General features: G+C 37.9%; 1 protein-coding gene across 1 annotated transcript in view; it reads right to left on the reverse strand.

Moving 5' to 3' along the window:
• GYRA (DNA GYRASE A) overlaps positions 1-17,755 on the reverse strand; it is a 287,743-nt gene that overhangs the window by 126,383 nt on the left and 143,605 nt on the right. The window contains exons 8-13 of the mRNA XM_089450417.1: positions 13,223-13,293; positions 13,001-13,109; positions 12,070-12,132; positions 1,404-1,469; positions 1,164-1,252; positions 562-610 (exon numbers count right to left, since the gene is read on the reverse strand). Coding sequence (XP_089306543.1) covers positions 562-610; positions 1,164-1,252; positions 1,404-1,469; positions 12,070-12,132; positions 13,001-13,109; positions 13,223-13,293 — 447 coding nt within the window. The remainder of the gene's footprint in view (positions 1-561; positions 611-1,163; positions 1,253-1,403; positions 1,470-12,069; positions 12,133-13,000; positions 13,110-13,222; positions 13,294-17,755) is intronic.

Raw genomic sequence — 17,755 nt, forward strand, 5'->3', positions numbered from 1 at the left:
AGGTAAGAAGTCTCTATTCATGGCATATCTGTTTAAAGATTGCAGCAAACTTTCAATTCTCGAGCTTATAAACTCGAAAGCTAAATGTCCCTGAATATGTACCATAAAGGCAAACCATTAAAGTCTGGTACCAATGAAAATAAGTACCATATCAACCAAAATATAATCCAATTGAACACCATGAAACATTATACACATGTAGACAGTAACTAGCACCAATACTTGCTAATTGTCAGTCAACATTTGTCAAGTAGGGGGCAAATTCCTACTCGCAAAGACATGGCAGAGTGCTTACATGCACCCAAGGAGACCTTCCTTTAAAGAGAGATACATAATTTAAATCTCCCATAATCTTACTAAAATATTGCTGGTAAACTTCACACATTTCATGATAGTATAACAAAAACATGAAACTGTCACTTGCATGAACCATTTCCACGTTAGATTAACCCACCATTCCCATTCCTTTCTTTATACATTTTACTGTGATTGCACCCAAAAGCCTTTATGAAAAAATATTACAAGAACACTACATTCAGAAGTTAAATCCTACAAATGTACCTGAAGCAGGTCCCTTAGACCCATTAATTTAGGCCGTCCATCAAGAATTCTACAACCACAAGAAATTGAAGCAAACCATCAACATAAGCATCAAGTTAACACAAGGGAATGCAAAAGAAGCCTCAACACAATAGTTAAAGACACTCAAAACAAATGGCTCTGAACTCATGGAAATATATTCATAAAAAAAAAATGTGTGAGGCAACTTTTAAGCACAAACACAAAAGACAGGAAGAAAAAACAAAAGATATTTTGGCAACACAAATAGTTCTCCCATGTTTATCAAATCTGCTACTCTTTATATTTTAAGGTTAGGAAAGCAAAAACCACTTCTAGAGCAAATTATAAACTTAAACCAAGAAAATTAGAAACAGGTCACTTTATAAAATATTACTGAGAAAATTCAACCTACACGTAACTAGGCAACCGAATGATTCCAAATCAAATTTTAATGCCAAACATAAATTTCAGATATCACAAATGATGCACATAGTACAGAAAAACAAACATATAACTCTTGTCAAATGATGTTTAAAGTTTAAACTAGAGCCAGAATAAGAAACATAGCAATGCAGATATATATATGTTTCGAATGCACTCACCCCACCATGTTGTAATTAACATTAGATTGAAGGGAAGTGTGCTTGTAGAGATAATTAAGAACAATAGCTGCCTCTGAACCTTTTTTCAACTGCCACAGATTAAAATTAGCTTTCCGCAAAAGGTGTGAAATATATTAGTCTACAACCCAACAGTTTGTCATCAATAACCATCATCTGGTTCATCCACACATGCCATTCCAATATCCTTGCAACATAAAACAACTTCAATGGAAAACATACCTCCAGTACTATTCGCATCCCTGTACGGTCACTCTCATCTCGTATGTCGCTAACACTATCCAAAGCCTGTGACCAACAAAGACTCTCTCACATGTTCACAATCAAAAAATGAATAATGATCCCATCTTATACTCAAATAAATCATAATAGCAGGCAATGATTCCACCCTTTCTTGAAAAGAGAACAGAAACATCCTATGCACATTAACATATTACATACGAGAATGTACAACATGCAATATGGATATCATGGTTAAATTTAACATTATAGCAAACAAATTTTATTCATGAGAACTTTGAAACAAATGCATCATGAATCACTATCCAATGTCCATTAGTTCTGTATCCCCACTTTTTGAAAATTTATTTTGAAGAAATGTAAATGTTACCACCTAAACTACCATCTATGTGGAAAGTACAACCACGGATGCTAGGTTGGGGTAACAAGATGGGAATCATGCCAGTCACCTCAGTACACTGTACAGTATCCCATGCACTTTAGGCCAACTCCGAAGGGCCAAGGGGGTATCCCTAATCTGTCAATGATAGAACTTAAGTAAATCCCCTTTAGTGAATTAAACTATGAAATATTATGGTTTACTTCTTTGTGTGAATCCCAGAAATATATAGCAGTGAAGATACAAAGATTCCAACAATAAGTGATTAAACTCGTTAAGATTATCCTAACACTTCAATAACAATAATATAGAACGACAATTATACACTTAAGAGAATTGGGAGTTAGGAGGCAGTGAATCAATGTCACATATGATTGTAAAGTATGTAAGAAAGGATAACTTCACATTTGCATTAGTCTGATTAACATCTTAAAAAAATAACACTTAGAACAAACTACCTAAAAAAATAACGGCTCTAACAATTCAAGCTAACTAAAACCACAAGAGAAGAGATCAACTAGCATAAAATTTCTATGTTAGATGTGCTAGGTACCAATCAATTAAATGCTTGATTAGGAACAAGGTCAAGCCCATATTTAACCATCAAATATGTTTTACTTATGCTTTATTGCAGAATTCCGGAATTTTGAGAAACAACAATCTAAACTTTAAGCAAAACTTCTAGGATGTTTTGCTAATGTTTTATGATATGTAACAATATAATAATCCAAAACCACATAAATCAAGTTTAAAATAAGTATATCAATTTAACTAGGCAAAAACTTGAAATGAAACAGAAATTTCCCCTGCAATTTATCAAACTAACTCTATAATTTACCAAGAAAATCTACAAGGAAAGATATGCAATTAATACCTATTAGAGATGATTTTCACTCCTCCAAAAGAAGCATCAACCTGCTACAACCTTCTAGTAAATGCTCTGTCTAGTTCAAGATATTCCTTACATGCATGAAACATACACATAGGGTTTATGTCTATCTGAATTTTCCTCCATTTAAATAATTAAATAAACCTCTAAAGTACAAAATGGAATGAGGAATTTTGGATTTTGTAGCTTTGTTTGGTTGTTGCTAAAACACAACAAAATGAGCAATTTTGGCTTTTGTAGCTTTGGGTGGTTGTTGTGAAAAAGCAATGACATATTCCAACTAAGGCTTAGGGGGTCAAGATAAAAACAAATCCTCTTCAAATTTGGTCTATTCTATCTTAAGGAATAGGATTAAAAGTCTAGAACCCAAGGGGAAGAATAGTTTCCTATTTAATCAAAAGAAGCTCTGATGACTAACTCCCTAGTAGGAGTCCACAAGGGACAACCTTCACCAGCAACATCAACCATAACATCATTAAATTATTTATAAAGGAGTAGACAAAGTAAGGAATTAATAAAATCATCAAACTAAAAAGAAAGAAGCAGAAGAGTTACCATGAATAATCTTCTTTTCTAAGGGTACTCTTATCCCCATCACTTGGATCAACTTTTTGAGGAGAAAAATTCAATGAAGAAAATCTGACTAGGAGGTTCTCTAAGGAGTTCAAGGATACAAGATTAAAGAATGCAAAATTTACAAAGAATTTCATATAAATATAAGCATTTAGACATGGACCACAATAACTCTAGCAATATTCATTACATGCCAAAAATCATAAGTGATATTCAACAAAAAACACCCACAATATATCCAAGAACATGCCTTCTTTCAATCCCAAAATGACATCTCCACAACAAGCACTAGACTCCAATAGCCAAAAAACCAGATAAGATCACATCTCCACAACAAGCACTAGACTCCAATAGCGAAAAAACCACATAAGATCACATCTCCACAAAGTAGCTAAATACAATAGCTAGGCCAAGTTCTCAAGAGAGGTTGAATTCCACACAAGTGATGATGAACAAATGAGAGAGGTGATCCTCTATTTATATGAGGTCTACCTCTTCAAATTATTAAACTAAATACCCTACACAAGTTTGATTTTTTAGTGGAAAAAGCAATGTTGAAAATATCGGTATCGGCAAAATATCGGCAAGGGTCCAGAAAACATCTTATCGGCAATATTGGCGAAAATATCAGCAAAATATCGGCAAGCATAAAAATGATTTTTTTCAAATTTTTAAACATAGCCGATATTTTCAAAATATCGTGATATTTTGCCGATATTTTCTAATATTTGCCGATATTTTGAAAAAATCACAATATTTTCTTGGCGATATATCGTTTTGCCGAAAATATTGCGATATTTTCGAATATCGCCGATATTATCAACAGTGGGAAAAAGAGTAAAATTGGGTCACAAGCCAACCCATTAGTTTTCCAAAATAAGCCCACACGTGTGAGTTGTAAACCTAAAAACGTGACCACATCACGCCCTCTTACGGCTCCAAATGCTCCATCAAAGCAAAAGCAATGCTGAAAATGCCTCTAAGCATCATGTCCATCCTCCATTTGAGGAAAATCCCCAACTCATGCATCAAAGCAGCTCCAACAGTCCAAAATCTAGCTGTTGGTGCCACACGTCATCTCCATGGGTGTCAAATAGGCAATGTGGTTCCTTCTCTCTCTAGCTTTAAGGCTCCATCGGGTGCAACAATATCTCCTCAATCTTCCTTAGGATGACCATCCTCATCTGGGCATTGGATCATGGCATGCCCATCAAGTATTGTCAACGCCAACATAAGAGCATGTTGGGACCACTGGTACACCATCAAGAATTCCCCACGCTAGGAAAGACAAGCTCAGTCCCCTGGCTCCTATGGGTGCTCTTGAATGTTTATCAATTTCTTGATCCATCAAAAGGCAAAACTCTCTACCAAAAGTGGGTTACACTGCATCTACCAAGTGATCATGCTCTATGAATGGTTTGGCCATCAAACAGAGTAGAGTTCCCTCAAGTCCTCTATTGCTTTGGACGACCTGGAAAAACTAACTCAAACTCAAGTGAAAGCAACCATTCATTAGAGACTTAGATCATAAATGCACCTAAGAGGACCATACTTAAGTCTTAAGGGCATATTAACACTTGAAACCAAGATCGCCTTCAAATATCTAACTAGACCAAGTCACATAAATATGTTCCTTACGTTTGTAGTGGTGGCTAAGCGACCTCTCTAATTAATCTCTTCTTCCGGTGCAGTTTAGTTGTTAATCCTTCCGAGATGTGATATGCTACTTCCTGCATGACAAGTATGTCAAAGGTAAACTTCGGTAGAACATGTGGAGGCTTCTTCGCGCTGAACATTCGGATGAACGTGTCGGACAGTGAGGCATACCAATTAGCAATGTCTATTAGTGCCTCCATTGCTTCCTTTGACATGCAGGGTGGATCTTGTTCGAATATCATCTTGTAAACTGGGGTGACAAAATGATCGAACAGCCGTGTGATTACTCCTCTGAAGCTGCATTCGGACAACAACTTGAAATATGTGTTCACAGCAGTCTTTGTCGATGACCATGCCCACTCCAAGCCCGGGAACTCCTGTCGGGCACAAATTGCATCTAAGACATAGGCGGACATGTAAATCTCTGCATGCATAACTCCAAGTGATTGTCGAGCCTTCGTTACTTGTTCCTTCAGCTGATGAGCCAACATGCTAGAACAATTACATGGTTTTCCTTCTCTGGCAAGTTGTTCTAGCGCGATCACCCAACTCTGTGGGAAGGTTTCCGTGCTTTCTTGGCCATACATTTGACATAAAAATATGACCAAGTATTGATACGCCTTCCGCAGTACCCGTGTCTTGTAGATCTGGTTGGGTGTCAACCTGAATCGAGCTGGCTTCTTTACCTAGTTGTTCGGAATGTCTCTGGAATTAGCATTATTGTTAGGTAAGCTGAAGGGAGTCTTCATGATAGTCGCAGGCTCTAATATCTAATACATCTCATCATAATCTCGTGTCAAGAAGGTTGCAAGCTTCGTCCCACTGACATTGCTCAAGGTCATCGTCTCAGGATCAATGTGAGAGATCATCTAGTGTACCATGTCTGCGCATGGGAATGCGGGGTATCTACATGCAATCCAGTACAAGTAAAACTTGTGAATGTTCACATACACCTGACGATCTTCAAGGTCTTCCTCAAAAGTGCCTGCAAATGCTTCGTTGACCTCTTGCCACTTCAGCTTGATGTCCTTGTATAGAAACAGCTTCATATCTTCCTATTTCATGTTTCCTTGGTCCTGGGTGTAACTAGTCAACCTAACTGCTCATGCATGAAGCTGCTCCACTACTTGAAGGAAATGCGCATTTCTGGCTAGGAGTTGGGTTGGCTGCCCAGGAGATTTGCGCAATTTCTAGGCAGAGCAATTGATTGTGGGTCGCATTTGCGCAAATTCTGGGCTGAGCAGCCCTGCTGGAGAAAATTGCACAATTTTCACTGTGAGGGTTGGCTAGTAAGTTTACGCAATTCTAGATCCCAGCAGTTGGTTGGACATTTCTGGGTCCAGGCAGGAAGTATTGAGACTCGGAGGAGTCAATAGAGAAGAGAAAAGAGATCGTCGTGAATGGGCTGAGGGATCAGGATAGGCTAGACAGAGCGTCCAACTTTGTGGTCTGGAAGGCCAATATCTTGTCTATTCTAGACAGATATCACATCAACGGCTTCGCCTTGAGAGTAATGGCTATCCCAATTGACTCGGTAGCTAATGAAAGGTACGAGGAGGCAATGGCCAAGGCTAAGTGCATCATCCTTGATGGGGTCAAGGATCATGTGGTCCAACATATCGCCGAGAAGGAAACGGCAAAGGAGATGTGGAACACCTTGAAGACATTGTACCAGCATACTTCCGTGTAGATGAAGATGTTATTGGAGAATCAGCTAAGGTCATACCAGATGCAGAAGGGAGAGCAGATAGATCTCTTCCTCCGTCGATTAAAGGAGATCCGTGACCAACTGACTTCCATATGGGCCACGCCGAATCAGGAGTTGATAGTGAGGATCGCACTTAACACAGTCTCCAAGGAGTGGGAGACATTTGTCCAAAGCACATTGGGCAGGGCGAGTCTTCTAGATTGGGAAGAACTGCGGGCGACTCTTCGCCAAGAAGAGATCAGACGGCTGACCAAGATGTGAAGTAGCAGCAAAGGGGTCGGGATCAAGAAGGAAGAGGAAGAGGATGCAGCTCTCGCATCTATAGGAAATCAGGAGAAGAGGAAGAAGAAGGACCTCTCCAAGGTCAAGTGCTTCCACTGTGGGGGACTGGGAATTGACAACTGTAAGAGGGAGTGTTGATTTGGGGTAGCATCGGATGTGCTCTAGCCATGAAAATTGGTGGAGAGGCAAAAGCACATGAGATCTCGAAGACCTAGAAATCGTTTTGGAAAATTCCATCCGGATGAAGAGTTATTAAAACAATTAATATTTTTAATGAGTTCCTAAGTCTAAACATAGGAAAATAAAAATATTAATGGGTATTAATAAAGATAAGGATGAGAAGCTTCTAAGAGACGAAGATCAAATCTATTTTAATCTTAGTCATTGACTAGGGACTTAATTTCGGTCGTTGATTCATCAACAAGAAAAGTATAAGAGAAGGCTTGAGGGTCAGTTGGAAACACAATGAGGAAGACCAGTCAGTTCGATTTCTGGAGCGGGGCTTGCTGAGAAATTCAAACTCGAACACTGGATTAAAGCAAGAGGTAGCGAGTACGTAACAGAGAGGCAGAGACAGTACCGAAGGATCAGCACAGAGATCAGAGAGGCAAACGCAGAGCCACTCAAGAAGACGCAGAGGTAGTAGGACTACGTAGTCACTTGAGGGCCTGCGTGGGTAACGCAAAGAGGCAAAGTGTTGACACAGTGAGGCATAGTGCTGACGCAAAGGGTCTGGGAGCTACGCAGAGGCTAGCTGGACTGACACTGAGCCTAGGGGAGGGGACGGAGAATTTATCTCTGTTGGGTGAGCCAGTTTGGCACCCTAGTTGTACTCAAGAAACGCTGATTAATAAAATCCTCCTCTGTTGCACCAGTTTTCCCGCATTGGGTTTTTCCAAGGACAATTGTCCAAAAATAACCATATATGATAATAGAGAAATTAGAGTCTACACGATCAAGTTACTTTGGAAGGAGTCATCTAGCTTACAAGAATGAGAAGATTGGGACCACATTGCACATTATAGTTCATCCAAGCATTTTCCAACATAATGTTAGAGGTAGTCATATTGCAAGAAGGATCACTAGATCCGCCAATAAAAACCATCATTTAGGAAGGTTCTTGGAAGGATGAAGGCATGCAGATGGTCAAGAAGAATTGAAGTCCTTCTACTCTCAAGGAACGAAAGATTATCTTCGATAAGGATGGAAGCAAGCTCATTATAAGAAAGGATGACCAAATGATTGTATGGAAGCAAAGGCATGCATATTTTTAAGTCACACTTATCTAGAAGGTAGAGTTCATATCTACAAGAATCTTGCAGAAAGAGTTGGTTATAAGAATGTGCTTGCTGAGTCTTCTATGTGGTTACTCGATGCTTGGAAGAAGAAGTTTGGCATGCTTTGAAATGACTAAAGATCAAGACTCTCCCGCAAAATAGCATGGCATAAACAGGATCATATTGATCAACATCAAGTATGGTCTCCGGAAGAAAGAAAGAGAGTTAATAATAACAACTCAAAGGAAGATATTGTAGCTTGCTAATCAATTTGTTCCATGGGCACCTTGATTAAAAGTGAGTGCACACAAAAGCATTCATGTACAATATGGAGATTAACCATTAGGAAGATGTTGATCTCAAAGGATACAAGTTAGCAAATACTTTGAGGAAAGGGCCATCGTGATAAGGTAATTCTAATATTGATATTTTGATATTGGTTATCTAGCTAGTACATAATTTTGCTACCTGGAAGAATGTTGCAGAATGGCATTGGAGGCAAATGTATCTACAACTGTTTGTTTTGGACTCATTTCAATGAATTCATGGATTGAGTAGATTGCCTTTGGTAATCCTTGGAGTATTATGTGGTCAATATGTTTGCATCATCTTGGAATTGTAAGGTAGTTGTACAAGAAGATAACCTGATGGCTATGTTTCAATGAAAATGGAGATCACTTTCATGTTTAGAGGGATCTATGATTAGCTCCACTTTGATAGGCTCAATATAATGCCTTTACTGATGATGACTAGAGGAAACTGATATAAAAGGTTGATGGCCTGAACCTTGTCACAAGATTAAAGGAAGAGGATGGCTCCATAACATCTAGGAAGGTAGAAGCTCAATTTGATGAGATGCAAAGCAAAAGAGAAGCCATGCAACTACTAGTTGAAGATCTAGAGGAAGAACTAGTAGTTGATTTATTTATGAAAACAAGCTAAAGAGCTTGTGGTTATGACTTCCCAATTGAAAGGAAGAAAGAAAGCTCCTCTATGTTTGAGAGGGAGTAAGAAGTCCCCTTGAATGTCTGAAAAGGAGCAAGAATAAAGTCGTTGATCAAGAGGGAATGAGGATCTCTTCTCTAGTTGAGAGGAAGTGATGTTAGACAGCCACAAGTCTTCTTCCTTGTCTTTCATAAAAGCTTGCATGGCTCCCTCTTTCCTCCAGATCTCACTATACAAAGCATGTTTCCTAATTTCTTTTATGGATCATGGAACCATCTTCACACTACTACCTTTCAATCCCAAGATGATCACATATTGATTACCAAATATTGAGCTTTTCCTCAACATTTATCATGTATACTTACAACATCTTTTCTGGTAGCAAAAGCAACAAGTTAACAAGATAACCAACAATAGATATTGACATCTGACTTACCTCACCATGACAGTTTCATCAACATTCATGGTCCATTATATGAGTCTACCTTTATCAAAGTGCCCAAGGATCCAACTTGATTACCAAGTTATCATTCCCTCCATTCATCATGCTCCTCATGGGACAAGATCAACATATCTTTCTCATTTTGCTTCCTTTATTATATACCTGCAACATTCTGACAAGTACCACAAATCAAAACAAAGTACAAGAGCATGGTGATAGTGTTAGACAACCTAGGGTTTCTATGGAACATTAGAGAGGGAGAATCCCAATATTTTTAGATTTAAACCCTAAGTTCCTTGATGTTTCCTTACGAAACATCATCTCTAGGGTTCGAGTCTCAAAAGTGATTGCAGCCTTACTAGGAATTGCTATACATCCTAGCCTATCTACAAACCTTAGAGACCAATGGTTAGCGATTTTATGAGGGGACAAATTGATTAGGGTTAGGGTTTCTCATTCGACTAGGATTTCCAAATAGCAGCAAAGGTATACAAAAACCTAGATGCCGACAACTTTTAATAAAATGAAACTACAAACCCTAGAACCAAACATGTCCCAAAACCCTAATATATATTTATATCTAAAAAAACAATTATATGCACCTTAAGGACACCAATGTAGGCTCCACTCCAAGGCAAAACCCAACTTCTTGGGGAAAACCCAAACAGTTTCCTTCTTATAGAATTTAGATCAAAATTGAGACAATTTTAAAACCCAATTACCAAACCTGTTAGCTACAAGTCAATTCTTCAAAGGAAGTTCTCTTAGTTAACAAAAGAATGCCACCTTCTTACTGTATAGACTTTTGCAATTCTAGATCACTGTAATGATTATACCTCTGCACCTTGCGGATCTTTTATTGTATTTGCAACTCTTCGGACCTCTGCTTCACTGTAGTTTTCGGATTTCAGAGGCACTTCTGCAACCTTGGCTCACTGTGATGACAAGTCCTTGGACCTCTGCTTCTTACTGTAGTTTTCAGATTTCAGAGACACTTCTGCAACCTCAGCTCATTGTGATGTCAAGTCCTCGACTCCTCGGACATTTGTAACTATTGTTCTTGGACCTTTTGTAATATTCAGATTCCCTTTTAGTTTGGACAGACTAATTTATGATTAGGAGCAGTCTATTGTTCAGGCGCAGACTTTTGTATTCTTCCTGATCTTTCGTATTGTCTTATTGTTATCTTTCTCTAGAAGCTTCAGATAACTAGCAACTAATCTGAGTTCCTTCTTATATATACTTGACTTCCAGCTAGATTGAGGGGAAGACTTTAAACAGGATCCTAGTTCGACATGATTGTGCTTTGATAGGCCGACCTGTTGTGCATTTATAGGTCGTCTTGTAGCTAGAGGTTGATTATGATTTCTTTTGACTCATAACAACATCCTAGAGGCATGCAATGGATCCCTTGACCTATTTGACCAATAACTTAAGCCTGAAACCCATGCTTCATAAACAAGTAAATAGTTTCTTTCTTTTTTACATCATATAAACATAACAACATGAATACAAAGACATTTATGAAGACCAAACCTGGTTACTTTTCCAACAAGTACATAAAAATCAGAAGTACACACAATCCACACCAATGTGAGAATGGATATCAACTCCAATATAGAAAACAAAGATAAGTTATACAATAGCTCCCTAAAGAATAGGAGGAACTCCTCCAAATACACAAATAGAATCACAAATTCCAATTATCCCAATCACATGCCCCCAATAATGACTACAAGATCTCTTTATATACCTGCTGACACATTGCACATGTGACCCCATTCATTATTAGGCTAACAATATTACATGTACATTTACACCTTACATATACATTTAACCCTATATATACCCTCCCTTGGCATCATATCATATACATTTAACCCCATATATGTCCCTCATTGGCGTTTAACCGCATATACGGCCCCCTTGGGGAATACCATAGACGCACCCAATATTCATATTCAGCTCCAAATGCTCCCGTATTTGAAACACTCATCCGACAAAGCTTGAAATATTTCAGATATGAACCAATATCTAAAATACATCATGCAATGCAAAACAAACATTTGGTAGTAGCAACCTCAACAGACATTCACAAATTCATATTAAGAGACAAAACTCCTAGAAATGAGCGATATTGTCGTAACAAGGGAACATGAGCAAGCACTAATTAGCAATACAAATAGAAAAGGCAACTGGCAATGATGATTGTCACTCCTCTCCTTCAAACTAAAAAGTCCGACTTAGGAAATGCAAAACGTGAGGTGAGAAAGATGGTTGGCTGCATGCAATGATTTTAGAATCAACTAATCACCATTGTATGCAATGTTACTTTACTCCTTAGTAAATATTTTAGTTGCAAATGCATTCCTTTGGGAAAAAGCTTCAATACATATTAAAAGAAAACATGATGCTTCAAGACACTTATCATGTTCCAAGACACTTTATAATACCACCAATCAAGCATTGTTCAGTCCCACTGTCAGGTGCTTTTTACCTTGTTATTTACCAGATCAGCAATTTTCTCCACTAATGCAGCCTTGTTCGTCTGATAAGGGATCTGCAACGCAATATAAATAAGAGAGATGAGAGAAAAAGATGAAAATTAAATATTTAATAAGGCAAGAGAAATATAAAATTAACCAAAAAGCCTTAAAGCATTGCCTCAAAACTGAACATAACTGAAAACTGGAAACCGTTAAGATCCCAAAATACAACTTTCCCATATGGTGACACTTATGAAATGGACAAATAGATATACATAGACATCTGCATACACAAAAACACAGATGAATATTTTTCATAGACTCTACTCTGGACAATATTAGGCTTTTCACTGGTACATTCACACTGATTGATGAAGGCAGAGAGGGCTCTTCTCCCACCTCTATGTCTACCTATGTATCAACAGCACACTAGTCCTTCCTAGAGTTCACCCCTTCCTGCCCACGTTTCTTGAATTTTATCTTGTATCTCTTTATCTTCTAACCGTCAGAAGTTCCTTTCATACTCCCGTTCTTTGTATGTAACTTGCTGTATTTAGTACTCCCACTGACCTACGATTTTCATTGCTTGTGGAGATTAGAAAAAGGATCTTATCTGATCTCTCGACGTTTTTCATTATTCATTTTCTTCTTGAGACAGTCTAGTGTGGAAACCACATGCAACATACCATGCACAGAATAATCAGGCAAACGTCTGGAGCAGCATTCATATCCACCAAGAGTTTCATCCAAACTTAGAGGGCTTTCAGGTTTCCAGTTGAATAATTACAAGGTGAGAGAAAGAAAATGAGGTAGGTCACTCATACCAAAGCTCAACATACCAGTCTAGGTGGCACAAACTAACAAATAATGACTATACAGAGAGTGCTTCAACAAATTTTAATCTAATACCAGTGTAGCTCAACACCACAAGAAAAAATTTACCTCTCTAATAATAATGGCACTGCGCATGGTTTTCGTGTCAATCACCTCAATCTCAGTCCTTCCTCTTAGTGTCACACTCCCTCGACCTGTTCCATATGCTGCTGAGATCCTTTAGCATGAAACAATAAAAAAAGTCACTATTAAACCTTTCTAAAAAAAAATTATAAATGAAATGCACCAAATCATCCAGCATCATAAAATAGAAGATGTAATCACCCATACCCAGAATTACCCATAATTATTCCACCAGTAGGGAAGTCAGGTCCAGGCATGTATTCCATCAGTTCATGAATCTTGAGCACACAAGAAAATAGCATTTTAATAAACTTGAGATCCAATTATAAATACTGTGGTAGACAAATACTAGAACGTGCAATTTCTATCAACTGAATATATAATATATTATTGAATGGAAAATGAAAGATGATTTACATTTCCTCGGACGGTATGCCTAAATAGGCAGTGACTGGTCACGGGGTTGATCTGGTCATGCCTTTTGGACAGTGATCTTTCATAATAATAATAATTAAATTGTTATAATAATTAATTATTTATTTATTTACTTACTATTATTATATGTATTATTTTATTAATTAATTATATGGATTATTAATTCCTAACATTGGCCCTCCCTTAAAAATTGCTTTGTCCTCAAAGCAGAGGTAACAAGGGGTATTGTTGTTGAACTTCTCTGTTTCCCATGAGGAGTCTTCTTCTGGGAGTTTTTTTTCCACTTGATCAGGTATTCTCTGGTAGTTTTGGAACGTAAAACATTCTCTCGAGTTGCCAGGATACCTTCAAGTTCTAAGACAATCCTTCCTTCCTCATAGACTTCAGGTATCTCCGTTTGAGCAGATTTGTTTTGACCTAGTATCTTTTTGAGACATGAAACATGGAATACTTTGTGGATTCCGCAATTATCTCGTAGTTTCAATCCTTAATCAGCATCATTGATCTTCCTAATTATTTGGAAAGGCCCATAGAATTTCAGAACCAACCGGTTCTTCCCTTGTTTCAAGTATAGCTGCATGTAGGGTTGTAGTCTTACGAAGACCCAGTCTTCTTCGAATTCTTTTTCTGAACAGTGTTGGTCAACTTGTTGTTTCATTCGATTGTTAGTGGATGCTCAGATTTCTTTTAATATCTAGATAATCTTTTGACTTTCTTCCAAATGGTTCTTCATTGCTTGAACTTTGGAGTCATTTAATGCAAAATCCTTCCATTTCGGCAGTTCAAAACGAATCAGGTCATTTTCGCTGAGTTGTGATAGGTGGTATTGTACCACCATTCTGCTAGATGCAACCATTGTGACTATTTGCTTTGCTTATCAGATATAAAGCATCATAGATATGTTTCTAAACACTTATTTACTACTTTTGTTTGACCATCTGTTTGCAAATGATTGGATGAACTCATGCTAACAGTTAATCTAAACTGATAACAAAAATCCTTCCAGAAATTTCCCTTAAATCTTACATATGTATCACTAACAATGACTTTAGGTACAACATGTAGCTTGTAGATGTTTTTGCAAAAGACTTCCGCAAATTGCTTGGTTGAGTCTGTTTTCTTGAGTGCCATGAAACGTGCATATATAGTGAGTCTATCTACTAAACCAAATATCTTGTCCTTCTAGAAATTCGATTTGCGATTTTTCTATGTTCGTAAGGCGATAACGCACGTTGTTGACTTCATCCTTATAACGATTAACTTCTTTCGGGTTCACCATCTTCCCTTTTTCTTGGTGGAACCAATTTTTTTGAAATTAAATAAAAACAATTATTATTATTATTATTAATTATATAGAAATTATTATAGAACTTATTATCTAAGTCACATGACACGAGGACACGAGACACAAAGGACACGTAAATACGAGTATTCAATACGAAACACAACGACCTAGAAATAGGACACGAGGGACACGTTATATATATATACCGAAATATAGTATTAAGCGTATTGCAAGCATATTTGACACTGTTAAAAATAAACAGTACGTACACTCAGCACTGCATGCTAGCTCGAATGAAAACCTAGTGGCCCGGGGGTTGAAAATCGTCTGACATAAATGATAATCATTATTATATTATCGTAACATAATCATTTGATTAGATGACACTGGACAGTGGACAGACTTATTTATATTTGTATACCGGCCCTGGAATTCGACAGCGTAAGCTGCACAGTGCACACACAATCAAACGCATTTTTTATGGGCTTGCTGCTTAAGTTTAATTGCGTCTATGGCATTATACATATGGTCTACGGGCCACGGCTTACCTGAACCAGTGAACCTCACACATGCTGCCAAGTTGCCAAACCTTCCAGCGGCCAAACGGCTCCACGAGTCCACGGAGATGACTCGGCTCCACACGACGATTATACATTGACGGAGAGCGACGACATCGGAGGAAAATAGCAAAAGAACCCCGAAAAAATAATTGTGTGGGCTTTAAACCATTGATTTCGTGGGGTACGTATTCAACTGGAGAAAAAAATGTTAGGGCAACGTTTTTTAGACTCTGAATACTCGTTTTCCATGACTAGGACACGAAGAAAACGACCAAATACGTTTTATGTTTTCCAGGACACGTTAAAAAACGTTTTCGACACGTTTTAGGGTCGTTTTCGTGTCTGACACGTTAAATACGGGACACGGGACCTTGGAGGACGTGTCCTGTGACTTAGCTTATTATATAAACTATATAATAATGAAATATAAATAACTTAATATATAGGAATTATACATATGGAAGGGAAACAATGTTTGACATGCCCAAGACAAAAGGGTTTGGTCTGCAAGACAGGCGGCATGGATCAGTAGTGGTCAGAGTAATAGGGGAATAGACAGAGGCCCAACGTGACGGTCGGATGTTGTGGATAGAAAGAAAGAAGAAAGAAATTATTTTAACGTCCACGAGGCTAAAGATAGCCTATGGGACAGATTGCTTCTTCATCTGCTTGATGTATTCGGCCCTTTTTCTGTGAAGCTTAACAATAAATGCTTCCAACTTCTCGAGAAACCGCTCGCTAAATAGATTACCCCAAGAGCTAGCTGCCAGCATATCTATATAACTTTCCCTGTTGTCTTTGAAGGCCTCACATTCTAAAATGAAATGTTTTTCTGTTTTCGCTTTCTCGAAAGAACAAAAAATGCATAATGAAATGTTTTTCTGTTTCCGCTTTCTCGAAAGAACAAAAAATGCATACCCTTTCCTCCCACACTTCCTTTGGCCTTTTCCAGCGCCCTATTTCACAACGAAGTTGATGAGAATTAGTCCTTAACTGAGCAATAAGAATTTTGCCTCTCCAAGAGATATTGGCCTCTATGTATGCTTTTGGTTGATGATTATGAGCGGGATTAAACACTTCAATATAGTAATTTTTCTTTCTTCCCAGCTCTTTATCCCTAATTTTTCTTTCTTCCTAGCTCTTTATCCCAAGTACATTCGTGGAACTTTTCCATAACAAAAGCTTTTATCTCTTTGTTGTTTATGGGACACGCGTCCAAGCAAATACCCCATTTACTAAACCATTTGTTATTTTGCTGCATCCAAGTTTTTTTGCTCTTGCACAATCTATCATTAAAGACAACCTTAGGCCATCTACCCTCTTCCATTTGCTCAAAAAATTTTAAATACCTTATGACTCGCACCATAGCAATTGCTTCAATAGGAGGAGTCCTTGTTTCACTTAACAAGATATCATAAGGAACTGCATTTTTAATCTTAAATTTGTTTGTAATCAAACGCTTCTGAATTTTCTCAATTTGTCTCCACTGCATGTCAGAGGTACTGCTAGCCCACAGTTCACAACCATAGAGAATCATCGGAATCACTAGAAGCCCAAAAAGAGTTTGAGTGGTCATCTAGTCCCATAACTCTACCTCTCTGCACCTATTTTGAAAAGCATAAAATGCTTTCCAACCCCCCAAAGTTCTTTTCTTTCTACAAACATTCCAGCTAAGATTTTTGTTGAAGTCAATTCCAAGGTGCTTGTAATCCGCAACTTCTTCAGGGATGTTGCCTTCAAAGTAGAACTTATGCTGGTTGTGTTTTCTTTTTAGAGAAGACCACTACTTTTCTTTTGTTGAAATAGACTTGCATCCGCACACTTCTACAAAAATGCTCAAGGGATAGTAAGTGCTCTTGCAAACCAAGAGCCAATTTAGCAATCAAAATAAGGTCATCAGCATACAAAAGAAGCTTTATAACAAACTTGGACAAATAGATACCATCACCCCCTTGCGAATTTAACCACTCCTCAAGCTTGTCGATATATAAACCAAAAAGGGTAGGAGACAGTTTGAAACCTTGCTTGACCCCGATATCGCTTCTAAAACTTTCAGAAATGCCTGCTGAAGTTCTAATTTTGATTTTCACCTCTTCATACAGCCTATGCACAGTTGCTCTCAAATGCTTAGGAACCCCAAGTTCCTCCATTCTCTGCCAAAGTTTATCCCTAGGAGCCGAGTCAAACGCTTTTCTGAAATCAACAAAGCAACAAAAGACTTTTCCCTTTTCCTCCCAAACTTTTTCAATCATGTGCCTTAAAGTTATGCAATGATCAACTATGGAATGTTTAGGTCTAAAACCTGCATGCCCTTTAGCACGCTTATCTCTTTCTTCTACCCACTTGCTAATTTTGTTTTCTAGCATGCTTCCAAATAGCTTTGCAAAAAAAGGGTTTATCATGATGGTCCTATAATTGGAGGGATTATTGACGTCACTGCACTTGAAAAGAGGTATTGCC

This window comes from Pinus tabuliformis, chromosome X, assembly GCF_031772625.1.
Source record: "Pinus tabuliformis cultivar Carrire ecotype Pingquan chromosome X, CPIR1, whole genome shotgun sequence".
NCBI lineage: Eukaryota > Viridiplantae > Streptophyta > Pinopsida > Pinales > Pinaceae > Pinus > Pinus tabuliformis.